At 45.7% G+C, this 18,824-nt stretch overlaps 1 protein-coding gene across 1 annotated transcript in view; it reads left to right on the top strand.

Annotated features, from left to right (window-relative positions):
• Positions 1 to 18,457, top strand: part of LOC308580502 (uncharacterized protein) — a 48,278-nt gene extending 29,821 nt beyond the window's left edge. Inside the window, exons 4-5 of the mRNA XM_081182227.1 lie at positions 11,690 to 11,914; positions 16,895 to 18,457. Of these exons, the coding sequence (XP_081038353.1) occupies positions 11,690 to 11,914; positions 16,895 to 18,348 (1,679 nt within the window). The 3' untranslated portion in view covers positions 18,349 to 18,457. The remainder of the gene's footprint in view (positions 1 to 11,689; positions 11,915 to 16,894) is intronic.
• Positions 18,458 to 18,824: the final 367 nt, after the last annotated feature.

Raw genomic sequence — 18,824 nt, forward strand, 5'->3', positions numbered from 1 at the left:
CTCAATCAAAAGAGACAAAATTAAATGATATGTCACAAGAACATAAAACAGTTGAGCTAGTGGGGACGAACAAACCAGTAATAAAGGAGAATCTGCAAAGACATAACTCAAGGGTAAAAGTGAAGAAAGTGAAGAAAAGTAAAAATATCAAAACAACAAGGAAAGCCAAGTACACCTGCAGTAATCGAAACATCCATTGGCAGAAATTGTTTAAACTCCTTCCCTCGGCCCCAAATAACTCGACCACTCGGAGCAGCAAAAAGAAGGGTAAAAAGAGAGAAACAAAGATAGTTATACAGCAACCGGCTAAGGAGGACTCGTCAAGGCTGACTCCAGTAGCAAGTGAGAAGGCAGAAGTAACAATTCAGTCCCTGGATAACCAACTTTTTCATAAACCTGATGCTGCGGAAGTAGAGGCCTCTACCTATGAAGGCAATAAAACACTTCGCAAATCGAACAGCGGGGAAGAGGAAGCGTTTAGTAGAGATGATACCCCGCTTCAGACCTGGCAAGCCTCCAGTCAGGAAAGAGATTGGAATTTGATCCTAAATCCCCAAAAACTGGTATTCACGAACTTCCCGAAGCCTAAGGGCTTCCTTACAGGAAAACAGCGAATAATGAACTTTGTATCTAGTCTAAATGACATACTGCCAGGAATGGTTAATGCTAATGATATCACCTCAGTGGAATATTTACATTATGATGGTCACTAAGTGAGAGCACTGACCACTTTTAGGGATCAGAACCTGGCCAAGTTCATTTTTAGGTCAAGACCTGCCTTTTTAAAAGCACGGACAACAATACTTAGGCTCTTTGAAAATAAGGCTCCTTTGAGCCCCCTTTTGAAAACTAAGCAGGCAAATCTCAGAAAGGGGAAACAACCCTCAAAATTCTGGCCTGACAAACAGAACCCGCATTGCCCTGCAAACAAAGGTGAGGACTTCTTTACTATGGAAGAAAATATCCTAATTGACCAATTCTGGACGTTCCCACCATTAATACAAACTGACATCTTGGGAAGACTAGACAAGCTAAGAGACAAGCTGACCGAGAGAGCTTCAGGCAACGAGGTTATTAAGGGGGACCAAAAAAAGTCCACAACACGTAACCTTCAGATTAAAGCGGAAATTAACTTTCCACCAAGAGAGAAAGTGCCACCCTTCAAGGGGAGCACTCCATCACCCCCCCGAAGGAGAAATATCCTTAAGGTGACCCCACCAGACGTATGGGACAAAATGAAATACCTAGACGAAACAGAATTGGGCCAAAATCAGGCCGCAACAGAGTATCCACAGAAGGAATTTATGCATAATAAAGACCTGGTGTCCACTAACGTGAGCACTTTGCATCCACCTATTGAAATCATAGAATGGCTGGATAGCCCGCCTTACAAAGACGATAGGCGACCAACACATAAAGCGACAAACCCTAAAAGTACGTTAACTAATAATTGACAAAGACTCGATTGTGATAAAGCCAATCTTAAATTTTTATCATGGAACATTGCTGGTTGGCTTAATAAGGCGACTGACCAATCATTTGTCAACTTTATTCAAGAGCATGATATAGTCTTCCTGCAAGAGACATGGCTAACAGGGAATCTAGAGGTAAATGGTTTTGCCTCATTTTCGCTTGCAGGTTCACCAAGCAACAAAGGGGGACGAGCTAAGGGTGGGCTAGGCTAGGCATTCTAATATCCACAAGGCTAAGAGCATCTTTCGTCGAGCTGGAGCCTCTGAGCAGTGTGGCCATGGCATTATTAATGAAATGCAGGTATTGCACACTTCTTTTGATTAATATATATGCCCCTCCCCAAAGAGGCAAGCAGCCTATTAAAAATCTCTGGCATAGGATAGACTCATGTCGATGAGCTAATGAATCAAACTCCTGCAGCAGCAATGCTGCTGGCTGGGGATTTAAATGCCAGAATTGGCCAATCAGACGAAGCGTTATATGCCCATTTTCATGACATACCTCCCGTTTCTGAAGAAGCCCATTCTATTCCCCCAAGGCTCTCAAAAGACAAGGGCTGCAACTACGCAGGCTTATGTCTTCTACGTTTTTCCAACAATCTGGATCTGACTGTATTAAATGGTCGTGTTGACAGAGAACCCAGTGGGGAATTTACATTTATATCCAACAGGGGAGCCTCCACTATTGATTACGTCCTGGTGTCATCTAACCTTCTGAGCAGAGCACGGGAATGTAAAGTGGTGGAGAGGGTTGACAGTGACCATCTACCGCTCTGTTTAATACTGGATGTAAGAAAAGATTTATTATGTTCTGATAAACTTGTAGCCCCATGTTTCGAAAACATGGAGCTAAGATACTCACGCATTAAATGGTCCAGCAAATTGAGTGATGAAATATCGGAAAGACTTCACTCAGATACTTTTCTTGCTAGAAAGGAGAACCTTGTCAATTCCCCAACTCCTGAGGCTAGATTAGATATGTTCTGCGAACTGATCTCGTCTCTACAACCTTATCTGACCAACAAAAAAACACCATGGCAATCTCTACACTTTCATAAATCCAAACCTTGGTTTGACCAAGAATGCATGGCTATGAAACGCCTCCTGCTGGATAAGTACAGGAACTATAGGTTAGCGAACTTACCTTCGCTTCCATTAGACTGGTTTGAGTTAAAACGCAGCTATAAAGCTTTGTTTAACAAGAAAAAGCTCCAGGCGCAAAGGGAGGAATGGCAGTGCCTAGTGGAGGCCTCCCAAAGGAAAGATTCTGCCACATTTTGGAAAACAGTGGCAAAAAGCTGGAGAGACTCCCCGATTGAGGTCGAATACTCTATACCCGCTGGAGCATGGGAGGCCTATTTCCTTTCACTATATTCACCAAATCAACTGGCCCCAGTTCTGCTTCCTGCTTCAAGCAAAATTGGCAAGGAATGGCCCCCTGTAACCATAGAAGAAGCTACTGGCCTTATTCAATCTCTTAAATCAGGGAAAGCCCCGGGTGCTGACAATATCCCACCAGAAATTCTTAAGGCAAACGTTGAATGGTGGGCCCCTGTGCTAGCCGCCTTGTTTACTAGTATAAATCAAGCGGCTATTATCCCTGAGGATTGGGGTTTAGCCATCATCATTCCAATATTTAAGAAAGGAAACAGAACTGAGCCAGCTAACTATAGACCAATCAGTCTATTAAGTATTTTTAGCAAACTGTATGCTGCTCATTTATGTGATAAATTAGTGGAGTGGATGGAAAGAGAGCATATTCTATCAGAAGCTCAAGCTGGTTTTAGAGCAAAGCGTTCAACCATAGACCAGGCCCTTACCCTTCAACACCTGGCAGACAAATACTCTAGAAAAGGGGGGTCTTTATATGCAGCATTTGTGGATTTTAAATCAGCTTTTGATTTAATACCAAGGGATAGACTCTGGGAAAAGCTTGGCGCTACAAACATAGATAAATGCTTATTACGCCTTATCCGTGGACTATACGAAAACACCAGGGTGAGGGTAAGATGCGATCGGTCAGGCCATCTAACCAAAGGGATTCAAACGCTTCATGGGGTAAAACAAGGATGTGTCCTCGCGCCAATGCTATTTAATTTTTATATCAACTCTCTAGCAGTAAATATGGCGAAAGAAAATGCCCACCCTCCCAAACTGGCAGGTATACCCCTCCCAGTGCTTCTGTATGCGGACGATGCAGTCCTACTTTCCTTTTCCTGCGTTGGCTTGAGGAAGCTTTTGAGATCACTTGCTGACTACTGTCAAGCGGAAGAACTAGCAATAAATTACAGCAAATCCAAAATTATGGTGTTTTTTAAAAAAAGAAGGAAACACAAATGGAGAATTAACGGTCAACCTATTGACCAGGTAGCAACTTTCAAATACCTGGGAATAACTTTTCAGGAAAGGGTCTCGTGGCATCAACAGATGAAAAACGCCATTGCCAATGCAGGAAGGGCCAATAAAGCCCTTACAAGATTTTTCCATGGGAAAGGGGGTAAATACGTTCTGGCGGCCTCTCAGGTTTTTGCTGCAAAAATACTCCCACAACTTACTTATGGATCCCAGGTTTGCAGTTTTAAAAATTTTGCGCCTATGGAGGCATTTCAAACAAAATTCTATCAGTGTTTATTGGGGATCCCCCCCCCCTGTGTATCTAATATAGCTGTCCGCTTAGAAGTTGGACAACCACCCGTTAATGCGCGGCTGTGGATTCTAAAGATACACTACTGGTTAAAACTTATTTTTTCCCCGGTCGGTTTGGCTCCTTTAACACTCTTAGACACCTTTCACTCCACCTGGAAAGCTTCCCTGTTTGAAAAGATAAGAAGCTTGGGATTCTCCCCGCAGATCTTGATAGCGGCAGGATATGAGAGAGCCAGAAGTCAAGTGCTCCAACGCATTAGGGACATAGAGCTGCAATGTCATATGGGCAAAATGGATAAACATGCCATAATTAGAGACTTTGGGAGAGGGTTCTCACCCGCAAATTATTTGGCTGATCTACAAATACCTAAGTACAGACACTCCTTTACCCTGGCCAGATTTAACGTTCTGCCCTCTGCCCTGCTGCTAGGCAGATATGAGGGCAAACCATATGAGTCACGTGTTTGTCCATGTGGCTCATCGGAAGTGGAAACAAGTCTGCATGTATTGCTGCACTGTAGTTACTACGAGGATCTACGCCTGACCTTTATTGCCCCAGTTTTACAAAAGCGTAAAAATGAACCAGAACTCCAACGTCTGAGAGCCTTGATAGAAGATAAGATTCCTGAAATTACAACCAATGTGGCCAAATTTTGTGTAGCCGCTATTAGGCGCAGGAAACAAGAGCTTTCCAATGTCAATATGCAGGCGAAGGCAAATACTTAATTTTATGTATGTTGTCTAATTTTAAATTGCTGTTATGGCCTAATTTGTATTGAAATTGTTATTTGTTTTTTCCGGTGTTATGCTTCGTTGACTAGCTGTACGAGTTAATCTGGTCTGTGACCGTTTAATATTTTTTTTTAATTATTCTTCCAGGAGCACCTTAAAGGCCAACTAAGTTTGTTATTGGTATGAGCTTTCGTGTGCATGTACACTACTACAGATACCAGGCATGAATAAAATTAGTTGGTCCTTAAGGTGCTACTGAAAGATTTTTTTTTAAAAAAAATAATTTATTACTTGTACGCTGCCCATCTGGCTGGTGTCCCACAGCCACACTGGGCAGCTCCCGACAGAATATTGAAAACATCATAAAACATCAAGTGGCGTTGTTCTTTAGTTGTGTCTGACTCTTCGTGACCCCCTGGACCAGAGCACGCCAGGCACTCCTGTCTTCCAGTGTCTCCTGCACTTTGGTCAGACTCATGTTGGTAGCTTTGAGAACAACCATCTCATCCTCTGTTGTCTCCTTCTCCTTGTGCCCTCCATCTTTCCCAACATCAGGGTCTTTTCTAGGGAGTCTTTTCTTCTCATGAGGTGGCCAAAGTATTGGAGCCTCAGCTTCAGGATCTGTCCTTCCAGTCAGCACTCAGGGCTGATTTCCTTCAGAATGGATGTTTGATCTTCATGCAGTCCATGGGACTCTCAAGAGTCTCCTCCAGCACCATAATTCAAAAGCATCCATTCTTAGGCAATCAGCCTTCTTGATGGCCCAGCTCTCACTTCCATACATCACTACTGGGAAAACCATAGCTTTAACTATATGGACCTTTGTCAGCAAGGTGATGTGCCTGCTTTTTAAGATGCTGTCTAGGTGTCACGGTCCAGTCTATGGGCAATTGAAGTCCCGGCTGAGGACGTCGAGACTGGGGGTAAGATGGCAGGGTGGAAGCAGGAACGAGAGTCTAGAAGCCAGGGGGTCCAAGGGTCAGGAAGCAGGGAGTCACGAAGTCGAGAGTCCGAGGGTCAAGAAGCAAGGAATCTTGAAGTCAAGGGGCCAAGGGTCGGGAAGCAAGAAGCCAAACGCAGCAAGGCAGGAAACGTGTTGCTGTGGCAAAGAGCCAAAGGGAAATACTGACCTTATATCCCTTCCTGGCTCTTGCCACCAGGTGCTGTGAGTTACTCACTTGTGCGGCTGCGCCTTGCCTCTTCAGAACAAACTTAGGAAGGCCCCAGTCCTGCAAAGTCGTTCTGGTCACGGGGCCTGGCTCCTGCACGCACTCCTGACACTAGGTTTGTCGTTGCTTTTCTCCCAAGAAGCAGGTGTCATTTAATTTCGTGACTGCCGTCACCATCTGCAGTGATCATGGAACCCAAGGAAGTAAAATCTCTCACTGCCTCCATTTCTTCCCCTTCTATTTGCCAGGAGGTGATCGACCCAGTGGCCATGATCTTCATTTTGTTGTTGTTGAGCTTCAGACCATATTTTGCACCCTCCTCTTTCTGCCATCAAGGTTGTGTCATCTGCATATCTGAGGTTGTTGATATTTCTTCCGGCAATCTTAATTCCGGCTTGGGATTGATCCACTCCAGCCTTTCGCATGATGAATTCTGCATATAAATGAAATAAGCAGGGAGATAATATACAGCCTTGTTGTACTCCTTTCTCAATTTTGAACCAATCAGTTGTTTTATATCCAGTTCTAACTGTAGCTTCTTTTCCCTCATAGAGATTTTTCAGGAGACTGATGAGGTGATCAGGCACTCCCATTTCTTTAAGAACTTGCCATAGTTTGCTGTGGTTAACACAGTCAAATCCTTTTGCTTAGTCAATGAAGCAGAAGTCAATGTCGTTCTGGAACTCTCTAGCTTTCTCCATAATCCAGTGCATGTTTGCAATTTGGTCTCTGGTTCCTCTGCCCCTTCGAAATCCAGCTTGCACTTCTGGGAGTTCTCGGTCCCCATACTGCTTAAGCCTGCCTTGTAGAATTTGAAGCATAACCTTGCTAGCATGTGAAATGAGCGCAATTGTGCGGTAGTTGGAGCATTCTTTGGCACATCCCTTCTTTGGAATTGGGATGTAGACTGACATTCTCCAATCCTCTGGCCACTGCTGAATTTTCTACACTTGCTGGCATATTGAGTGTAGCACCTTAACACTATAATATTTTAAAGTTTTAAATAGTTCAGTGGGAATATCATCACCTCCACTGACCTTGTTATTAGTAGTGCTTTCTAAGGCCCATTTGACTTCACTCTCCAGGATGTCTGGCTCAAGGTCAGCAACAACACTACCTGGGGTGAACGATCCATATCTTTCTGGAGCAATTCCTCTGTGTATTTTTGACACCTCTTCTTGGTGTCTTCTGCTTCTGTTAGGTCCTTACCACTTTGGTCCTTTATTTCCCCCATTTACCTAACTCAGGGGATGGGACTTCTTCCTCCCAGTTCCCTCCACGTAAACTTAGGGAATGGGATCTGTTCCTGCTCAGTGTCTGTCCAAGAGATTAAACGGAGCCAAGAACACTCAGAAGCAGTCATAAATCAAAGCTTCTCTGTTCAAGCTACTTGGCAGCTGCACAAACGTTCCAGGCAGCCTACTTTCACTTTTAGGCAGCCGCTGTACTCACAATCTATCTGCTTTTTCTCTTCCGTCTCTGAAGAGGCTTGCTTCACGGTGCCGGTTCCAGGAAACTCCAACCCGGACAAAAACAGCCCCCAGTCTTTCCTCTACTGACCCTGGGTCTGTGGCCCTGATCCCTGGGCCCATAACCAATGTTAGGCTCATCCTACACGAGTAGGACCTTGATAAAGATACATGCCTGCCTGGCATGCTGTCTCCCTCCTGGTTGATCGGGAGCTACAAAAGCTTTCTTCAGCCTGAACATCACAGCAACTGATGCCAAGAAGCATCAGCACACTTACGGAACAGCAGAGCCTAAGAGGCTCAGTGGTTTAGACCACATTGCCACCCGCGTCCCTACAAGAGTTGCAAGTACCCTGGGGTCATCCAGTCCAACCCTCTGCAACACAGGAATCTCACTTCAAGCATCCCTAAGAGATGGCCATCCAACCTCTTCTCAAAAACCACCATTGAAGGAGAGACCACAAACTCCAGAAGGAACCAGTATTTTCCAGTTTCTGCCCTCAACGACTTTAGCCTTGACCTTCTGCCCCACTGCCATAAGCATCTTTAGCTCCCTAGTTCCTGTGGCAACACTTTGGCCCAAGTTTCCATTATAACATGCATACGTTGGAGAAAATAACAATTTCATAAAACTGCATTTGGATTATTCTGTTTTCTTTTTAGCCTATTGCCTTGCTAAACTGAAAAAGCCTGTGCCTGCCTACTTTTTACGTTACAGAACCAGCTGCTTTTAGGTCCTGTACATAGCAAATGTCAGTTCTGGAATTCTGAAAAGAATAAAGTGTTGGACTCTAGGGGGACTGTTGAATGTTATATGTAATCACATGATATATTATGAGGAGGGTTGATCTGAAGAGCCAAATGATTATTGTGACATTGGGTTGCAACTATTAAGATTGCTGTGATTCTGTGATTGGTTAATAGGAATGACATGTGCAATCTGGAAGTGTATTTATTAAAAAAAACATTGTTTTGGATGTGGTTCTTTGCATGAACATTTGTTTTTCAATAAAGGCCTATCTTTCCACCTGGAGACTGCATCCTTTTCTTTTCGGTTTTTATATGTGGGTAATCTCTTTTTGAATTTCTCCTACATATATATTTGAAATGACTGGATTTTAAAAATAAACAAATCTGAATGTGACTTATAATGAGACTGAAACACTAACATTATTGCTAGAAACAACTCTTGAAAACAATCAAAAAATGAATCAGAAATAATTTTTAAAACAGAATTTTTTCTTACCCTGAAGTTCAGTTTACAGAGACAGGCCCGTAAGTTCCTCCCCATGTCAATCATAAACCAACAGCCGCCCTCACTGGAGGCAACAAATGCTGCAATGCACTGAAGCGGAGGAAGATAGAGGAGGGTGGAATGTCGCCCCCCCCCATCTGTAAACTGAAATTCATGGTAAGAAAAACTTTTGTTTAAATAACTAGCTCATTAGCTAAAGTGGTGCTTCAGGTTAAGAACAGTTTCAGAACGAATTAAGTTCTTAACCCGATGTACCACTGTAAAGAGATAAAGGATAAAGAGATGAGCCCTTTCATAAATTTGGTTTTGGCAACTGCAAAACAACATACAAGATCCTGGTTTTCCCCTGAGATATGACACTTGAAAATCGGTTGTATTATATTTAGAAATGATTTTGGCCACGTAGTAAACAACAGTATTTTTCTTTTCAAATTTAATGTGTAGGAAATCTCCATCATTTATATAGAAATGGGGTCAAATGGTTCTGAGAGCCCAGTATAAACTGGTTTTCTGACAGGAAAGGCAGGGAAGGGATGGAGTTGGGAGGGGGGGGAAGAGTCCCAGAGTGGGGGGGGCTGCCCCCTGAGCAGCATGTGCCCCTCTCCCTCCCTCCCCAATAGTGGGCTTCGCCTTTCCTGCCTGTGGTGCTTTTACGGGGGGGGGGGCTTCCACACCTCCCCCCCCCCAGGATGGCGTGTCTGTTTCATTCCTCGCGTGGGACACTTCCTCCTCTGTCTCTCTTCCTGGGCTACAGAAGCAGGAAAGTCCGCTTGGCGGGGGGGGGGGGGAGATTATTTCCGGAGGGGGAGGGATCTCCTGGCTGGGAAGCCCCTCCCCCCCCATTCTTCCCCCCACTCGCTGATCGGGAGGGTGTCTTGTTTTTTTGAGGGGTGTCTTGATGGAGCCATTTCTTAGCCTCTTCTCCCTCCCAGCCTTTCCTTGGGATTCAGGAGCCTCTATGTTGGAGGAGGGGGAGAGCCAAGGTAACCCCCCCCCATGGCCACCCCCGTCTCTCTTTCGGTTAGTCTGGGTCAGATGTGGGCTCCTTGGGGCAGAGTCCTTGGCACAGACGGGGGGGGGGGGCAGCCCCTTGAGCGCAGGCGCAGAAGCAGAAGCAGGAAAACTGCGGAGAGGGAGGGGTGCCCTCGGCTATGCAAGGGTTAAAAGGAGCAAAGCTGGATTCCTAGAGAGGACAGGAAGTGAGGGGGGGGTCAAGGTCCTCCATGGCTAAATTCCCTCCCTCCCACATCCCTTCCTGCAAGCGGAGAGGAGGTTGCTTTCTTCTCTCTCCTTTACAAAAGCTTCCTTGGAGCCCCTCCTGGAATCCGGTGAGTCTCCTCTCTCTTCCCCCCGAGAGTGCAATGGGGAGATTGGGGTCCCTGTTCAGATCATGCATGGTGGGGGGAGAAGAGAGAAGAAGAGGAGGAGTTTGGATTTGATATCCCACTTTATCACTCCCTTTAAGGAGTCTCCAAGCGGCTCACATTCTCCTTTCCCTTCCTCCCCCACAACAGACACTCTGTGAGGTGAGTGGGGCTGAGAGACTTCAAGAAGTGTGACTGGCCCAAGGTCACCCAGCAGCTGCAGGTGGAGGAGCGGAGACGCGAACCCGGTTCCCCAGATTACGAGTCCACCGCTCTTTACCACCACACCACACTGGTCCTCCCTTGTCCTCTCTGCCAAGCCAGGGAGGGGGTGAGTTCGCAGGAGGTCTGCAGCTCTGTTCTTCCTTGGGATCCAGATGCTGCCTTCCTTTTTGGGGAGGGGGCTTTGAGCACAGGGAGAAGAAAAGCCCGTCTGCATCTGCAGCGTCACAACCGGACCACTTCCTCTGTCCCAGATGCAACAACACATGTCTCTCCCCTATTCAGGCTAAACAAGTAGGCAAACTAATGTCAAAGCAGATTTTAGATGTATTCTCAGGAAATGCTAAAGCAAGGATAAAAGACTCCTTCTCCCAACATCCTGGGACAAATGAGGAGCGATTATCAATAACTGGGTGCCTTGTGCTACTAACAGAGGACATGGAACACATAAAATCCTTTCCCCTCCCCCGACTGTGATAAAATCCTTACTATCCTGATAGGTACAGTGGTGCCTCGCACGACGAAATTAATTCGTTCCGCAAGTTTTTTCTTCTTGCGAGTTTTTCGTCTTGCGATGCACGGTTTCCCATAGGAATGCATTGAAAATCAATTAATGCGTTCCTAGGGAAACCGCCTTCAGACCAGGTCCAGGGACAGTCTGTCCCCCGACCTCTTCTGAAGGCTGGGGGGGGGGGAACAAGGGCTTTTCTTCCCACTGCCAGCCTTCAGAAGGCTGTTCTGAAGGCTGGCGGTGGGGAAAAAAGCCCTTCTTCCCACCTCCCGCCCCGCAAGCTCCGGGGACAGGAGGGCTTTGCTGCCGACCGCCAGCATTTTAAAAGCCCCTGCTGTCCGGGGCGATTTTAAAATGCTGGTGGGCGGGAGCGAAGTCTCTGCTGTCCCGGGGAGATTTTAAAATGCTGGGGGGCGGGAGCGAACGCTTCACTCCCGCCCGCCAGCATTTTAAGATCGCCCGGGGCAGCAGAGACTTCTCGCCCAAAGCAAGGGGACCTCTCCGAAGGGCTCCCCGTGCTTCGGGCGATAGGCTGCCGCCCCAAGCCTCGCGCACCCGGCGGGACCTCCTGCTGGGCGCGCGAGGCTTGCAGACACTCGCCCAAAGCAAGGGGAGCTCTCCGAAGGGCTCCCCGTGCTTCGGGTGACAGGCTGCCGCCCCAAGCCTCGCGCACCCGGCGGGACCTCCTGCCGGGCACACGAGGCTTGCAGACACTCGCCCAAAGCAAGGGGAGCTCTCCGAAGGGCTCCCCGTGCTTCGGGTGACAGGCTGCCGCCCCAAGCCTCGCGCACCCGGCGGGACCTCCCTGCAGGGCCTCTAAGGCTCCCTTTGCTTCTTCCTCTCTCCCAGGACCCTCCAGCTTGTTTTGGCTCCTTGACTCCTCAGGAAGGATGAAAGAGACGGATCCTGCAAAGCTAGCGAGGATGGAAGGAGGAAGATGGACGGTTGACCTGGTCAGGTTGTCTCCTGCATCCCTCCCCACAACCTCTGAGCGTTCCCTCCCAGGGACCTCCGAGAGATCTGGTGAGTCCCAAGGGAGTGGAGCTGGGGACGTGGATGGAAGGAGCCGGAGAGGTATTGGGTTTTGCTCAGTTTGGGGGTCGGGGGGACGCAGGCAGGCGGATGGAGATGGAGAAGGGGAGAACTTTTTTGGGCTCCTCCACCTGCTTCCTGCCTGCGCCTTTGTAATCTGCAGGCATTTTGAGCTAGGAATACAGTTGAACCTCAGAAGTCGAACAGAATGCCTTCTTGAAGCCTCTTCGACTTCCGAGGCACGACTTTTGATTGGCTCTTGCAATTGTTTTTTTTAAAAAAGATATTTATTAAAATTTTCAAGAAATTACAAAGTAAAAAGAGAGAAGACAAAAATACAAAAAGAAAAAATACAAAGTAAAAAAGAAAAGACAAAAATACAAAAAAGAAAAATGCAAAGTAAAAATAGTTTTTTAAAAAAACAATTCTGTCATAACATATTTTTCATTTGCTTATTTCCCCGGACCTCCTCACGCCTTCCTTCTATGTATTCCAGTTCAAATTATTATTTCAGCAAATCCCTCCCCTTTTTATTCATCTTAATCTTCAATTTTTAAATATTATAAGAATAATTTTTTTTACCTATTAATACCAATTTTCTCATATTCCCTTATAGCATTACAGCTAAAGACCACTTAGTTTCAATCCAACATCATTCTAACATTCATTAATTTTACAGTATTTCCGTAAATAGTCTTTAAACTTTTTCCAATCTTCTTCCACCGACTCTTCTCCCTGGTCTCGGATTCTGCCAGTCATTTCTGCCAGTTCCATATAGTCCATCACCTTCATCTGCCATTCTTCCAAGGTGGGTAGATCTTGTGTCTTCCAGTACTTTGTGATGAGTATTTTTGCTGCTGTTGTGGCATACATAAAAGAAGTTCTGTCCTTCTTTGGCACCAATTGGCTGACCATGCCCAGGAGAAAGGCCTCTGGTTTCTTCAGGAAGGTATATTTAAATACCTTTTTCATTTCATTATAAATCATCTCCCAGAAAGCCTTAACCCTTGGGCACGTCCACCAAAGGTGAAAGAATGTACCTTCAGTTTCCTTACATTTCCAACATTTATTATCGGGCAAATGATAGATTTTTGCAAGTTTGACTGGTGTCATGTACCACCTGAATATCATTTTCATAATATTCTTTCTTAGGGCATTACATGCCGTAAATTTCATACCTGTGGTCCACAACTGTTCCCAGTCAGCCATCATTATGTTATGTCCAACATCTTGTGCCCATTTAATCATAGCAGATTTGACCGTTTCATCCTGAGTATTCCATTTCAGCAGCAAGTTATACATCCTTGACAAAGTCTTAGTTTTAGGTTCTAACAGTTCTGTTTCTAATTTTGATTTTCCCCCAATGGAGTATGAATCATGAGCGACAGTTGGTTTTCTTTGGGAAAACAGGTTGCAAACAAACTTTTCAGCAAGAAATTTTGGTTCTTATTCTTCCACTGAAATGGAACAAACAGTGCTGTTGTTTTTTTCTATTAACTTGAATACGGTCTAAAGTTATAGGCTGTATGCTGTTTAGGTTTAAGGTTACTTCCTTTTACACATTTTCCATGGATCAGACTTCTGTACACAAATTTCTGGAACTGAATCCTAATCCTGCATCCTCCGTGTGTTGCCTTTTTCTTTTCTTTTTGGAATAACTTTTATTTGCTTTTAAAAACAAGGATCATAGGACCACTAAATGATGAAATATGTAGACCGGGGGTCAGCAATCTATGGCTCATGGGCCACAAGCAACTCACGGGGGTCATTTCAGCTGCCCCTGAGCCGTCCGCTCGGTGAGTCCTGTGTGTACACACGTGATCCTGCCCACGGAGCGATCTCCGTGAGAGTGAGCCAGCCCAGGCGAGGTAAAGCTTGCCAACCCCTGATGTAGACCGGGTCTTCTCATGTCATTTGTATATCTCAAAACTAGCAGAATCTATTTGCAGGAATATCTGTAACATACGATTCATCATTAGCGGTCAGTGTGTGAGTTCTGGGTTCATGAAATGTTTTAAACTGGAACAAAAAATGGGGAAACAGGAAAGAATAGAGAGCATTCAACATTGCATAGCTGAACGCCTAGTCAGGAGCTTTTGTGGCCATTGTACTTAGATTTAGTGTGAGTTATAGTCACTTTTCCTCTTCTGTTGGTCTCCTCATGAACAAGGGAGGGGGGTTCAAACTGAAGAGAGTGATTTATGTATAAATTTAAATTTAGACCAATCAGAGTGAGGCAACTGCTGATGGCGCGTAGGTTTCACAGACAAGGCATGGATCCTGTCCAAAGAGCTCTGCATAAGGAAGTAAAGGAGGAGAATCGTGGGATCATGGACCCTCTCAGTAAAACTCCCTGTTGGATCATAAAATCAGTTTTGAAATTCCATACATACCTCTGTCAGGGGTCAGCAACCTGAAGCCCAGGGGGGGGGTCATTTAAACGGGCCACAAGCCACCCCCGAACCAATCCGCCCGCTCAGCGAGTCCCCGCCTGCTGCACTAAACCAGTCCAGAGCGGGGACTTGCTTCCGTGGTGCCGGAAATCAGACGCAGACGCATGAGCGATCCAGACCATGGCGGGATCTTCGCAGGGCTGAACCGACCCAGGCAAGTTAAACCTTCCTGAGCCCTGCTCTGTGTGATGAACCTTCGCTTTTTTGATGGAGATGAAAAGCTGAGCAGTTGGCTCCTTACTTCTCTCGCCCTGACCTAGCCACTGTGATCCACGCGACAGTCACCTCCAGGCTTGATTATTGTAACTCACTCTACGTGGGGATGCCCTTGAGACTGACCCAGAAACTCCAGCAGGTGCAGAATGCCGTGGCAGGAGTCTGTGGTGGGTCTGGAAGCCTTTCGCAAGAAATACCTCTGCTCACTCGGAGATATATTTGCAGTCTTTATTTACATACATATTTACAAGGTACAGGACATAGCTTCATGCATTTGAATCCTCGGTAGCAGATCCAGGCAGTGGGAGCTTTTGGCTCCTCCTCCAGCAGAGGAGCTTGGGAAGCCCCAAGCGCCTCCTTTGTTCCCTACATTTTAACCCCCTTCTGTCCTGTGCTGAAGGAGTGGGCATTGACTCTCTCTCTGTCCTCCCTCTGAACTGGTTGAGTGGTGTTGATGGTCTCCAGCATCCGGGAGCATCCTCGCCGCTTGAGTTCCTTCTGCTTACTTGTCCTCCTCTCCCTCTCCTGTCTTTTCTAACGGCTCTTGTTCTTCCCCCTCCCTCAGCTCTGACGCATTCCCTGGCAGCCCCGTGACAGACTCCTTACGGGGTCCTCACAGCAGGATCACATTCACCCAGTTCTGTACCAGCTGCACTGGCTCCTGGTGGAGTAAAGTGTCAGGTTTAAGGTGCTGGTTTTAACCTTTAAAGCCGTATACGGCCTAGGAACCTCATACCTACGGGACCGCCTCTCCTGGTCTGCCCCATGGAGGACCTTACGGCCTTCAAGCAAAAACATCTTGGAGGTCCCAGGCCACAGGGAGGTTAGGCTGGCCTCAACCAGAGCCAGTGCCTTTTCGGCCTTGGCCCCGATCTGGTGGAACACTGTCACAAGAGATTAGGGCCCTGCGGGACTTGACATCTTTCCTGAGGGCCTGCAAGACAGAGCTGTTCCACCAGGCCTTTGGCCAAGGCACAGTCTGACCACCTCTCTCCTTCTGTAATCATCCTAGAATTCTAACCTGGTGGTTGCTATTAATACGATTCTGAATTAATTCTAAGTTGTATTTTAATTGACTGTGTGATTTTATGTACACTGTGCTTTTTTTACCTGTTGTTAGCTGCTCCGAGCCCGGCTTTGGCCGGGAAGGGCGGAATACAAATAATTTATTATTATTATTATTATTATTATTATTATTATTATTATTATTATTATCATCATCTGGGATTCCAACATCCTCACCATGAATCCTGAATGGAGGGATATCAACTGTTTTCTCTGTGAATATTCTTCATTTCGTCAAGCTTTTTTAAGCAATGGCCAGGCTTCTTTGAACTACCCAGGCTTTTTTAAATGTCATCTTCAGATTTTTTAGGGTCACGACTGGACAAACAGGCCAAACTCTATGCCAAAGGATAAGAGGTAAAGGTAGAGGGACCCCTGACCATCAGGTCCAGTCGTGACCGACTCTGGGGTTGTGGCGCTCATCTTGCTTTATTGGCCAAGGGAGCCGCTGTACAGCTTCCGGGTCAAGTGGCCAGCATGACGAAGCTGATTCTGGCGAAGCAGAGCAGCGCATGGAAACGCTGATTACCTTCCCGCCGGAGCGGTACCTATTTATCTACTTGCACTTTTTGTGCTTTCATACTGCTAGGTTGGCAGGAGCAGGGACCAAGCAATGGGAGCTAACCCCGTGGTGGGGATTCGAACCTCCGACATTCTAATCAGCAAATCCTAGGCTCTGTGGCTTAAGCTACAGCGCCTCTCACACCAAAGGATAAATGGACATAAATCTGATATCAGGAATCACAAGACAGAGAAACCAGTAGGAGAACACTTCAGTCTCCCGGGACATTCTAAACAAGATCTCAAAGCAGCTGTCTTATTACAAAAGAATTTCAGAAATAGACTGGAAAGAGCAGTTGCTGAATTGCAACTTCTTACCAAACGTAAAACCATGGAGAGACCTGGTCTGAATAGAGACATTGGATTCTTATCTCATTATTCATGGTATATGTAGCTATTTTTAGCCATCTCAGCCTTGCTTTTCCTGGAAGACCAATTGCAGTCGTTAATAGTCATCAACAAATTACCACACCTATCAGCCAATCACCCATTCCCACCATCCTTCTGAGTAATACCCCTCCCCACCCTCTCACTATATATAAGGGTCTGGTGACTTCTGTTTCAGTGTATCTGAAAAAGTGTGCATGCACACAAAAGCGCATACCAATAACAAACTTAGTTGGTCTCTAAGGTGCTACTGGAAGGAATTTTTTAATTCATTAACATCGTTCAATAATCTGGGGAATAATCTTCCTGAGGCTCTAATTAGCTTCTCTCTTCATTGCAGATGGTGATGAATTGGAAGGGAAGAACAAAGGGGACCACAACAGAATCCACACAGCGGAGAAGTCAAATAAATATTCAGGGTGTGGAGATAACATCCGTCAGAGCTCCCAGTCCACCTCCCATCAAGGACACAGCTTCATTCGGAGGCATAGCCTTACTTCACACGAAAGAACTCACAGTGGAGAGAAATTGTATCAGTGCTTGGAATGTGGAAAGAGCTTCAGTCGGAAGGATTCTCTCATTTCCCATCAAAGAATTCATACAGGAGAAAAACCCTATCAGTGTTTGCAGTGTGGAAAGTGCTTCTGTCAGAGGAGCAATCTGACAACCCATCAAAGGATTCATACAGGGGAGACACCCTATAAGTGCTTGGAATGTGGAAAGAGATTCAGACAGAGCTCAGAGCTCACTTCCCATCACAGAATTCATACAGGGGAGAAACCCTTTCAGTGTTTGGAATGTGGAAAGAGATTCAGTGATAAGAGTTATCTCACTTCCCATGAAAGAATTCATACAGGGGAGAAACCCTATCAGTGCTTGGAATGTGGAAAGAGCTTCAGTCAGAGGAACAGTCTCACTTCCCATCAAATAAATCATACAGGGGAGAAACCCTATCAGTGCCTGGAATGTGGAAAGAGCTTCAGACAGAGGCACAGTCTCACTTACCATCAAAGAATTCATACTGGGGAGAAACCCTATCAGTGCTTGGAATGTGGAAAGAGCTTCAGTAACCGCCAAATTCTCACTTCCCATCGAAGAATTCATACAGGGGAGAAACCCTATCAGTGCTTGGAATGCGGAAAGAGCTTCAATTGGAGGACTAGTCTTACTTTCCATCAAAGAATTCATACAGGGGAGAAACCTTTTCAGTGCCATGAATGTGGAAAGAGCTTCATTCATAAGAAAACTCTCACTTCCCATCAAAGAATTCATACAGGTCAGAAACCATATAAATGCTTCCAATGTGGAAAGAGCTTCGTTCACAGCCACGAACTCACCATCCATCAAAGGATTCATACAGGTGAGAAACCCTATCAGTGCCAGGAATGTGGAAAGAGCTTTCGTGAGACGGGAAAACTTGCTGCTCATCGAAGAATTCATACAGGGGAGAAACCATATCAGTGCTTGGAATGTGGAAAGAGCTTCACCCAAAGGGCCCATCTCCTGACCCATCAAAAAATTCATACAGGTCAGAAACCCTATCAATGCTTGGAATGTGGAAAGAGCTTTCGTGATAGGGATAAAGTCACTTCCCATCAAAGAATTCATACTGGGGAGAAACCCTATCAATGCTTGGAATGTAGAAAGAGCTTCAGTCGGAGGGATAGTCTTACTTCCCATCAAAGAATTCATACAGGGGAGAAACCCTATCAGTGCTTGGAATGTGGAAAGAGATTCAGATGGAAGGTTAGTTTCACCTCCCATCAAAGATTTCATACAGGAGAGAAACCATAAGTGTTAGAGGGGGTTTTTCCTCTGGCGGCAGATGACAGAAGACTGACACCACGAGACCGGTGTAAAACCAAATCAAATAAAGATTTATGACAAAGCAACCAACAACAAAGCTTGTGGGGTTTTTTCCTGCAGGCAAAGTTCAAACTGCAACTTTTCCTTCTTTTATAGTCATGACCAGCTGTAACCAATCTGCTCAAAGCTCACAGAAACAGTTCTTAAAGGTACAAACATCCTTACTGTTTCTTTGAAGAATGACTCCCAACACTAACAGTGCTTGTAATGTTTAAAGAACTAATAGTAATAACAGATACAGGTAGGTAGCTGTGTTGGTCTGCCATGATCAAAATAAAATAAATTCTTCCTGTAGATTCCTCTTCGAAGATGGCGCCGAGGCAAGTCACGCTCTCTGGCGCTCATTTTTATTCTTTTTTATTCTTTTAAAACCTTATCTTAATTGCCCTCTGGATGACAACTTC

Source organism: Podarcis bocagei (genome assembly GCF_964188305.1).
Source record: "Podarcis bocagei genome assembly, chromosome: 2".
Lineage (NCBI taxonomy): Eukaryota > Metazoa > Chordata > Lepidosauria > Squamata > Lacertidae > Podarcis > Podarcis bocagei.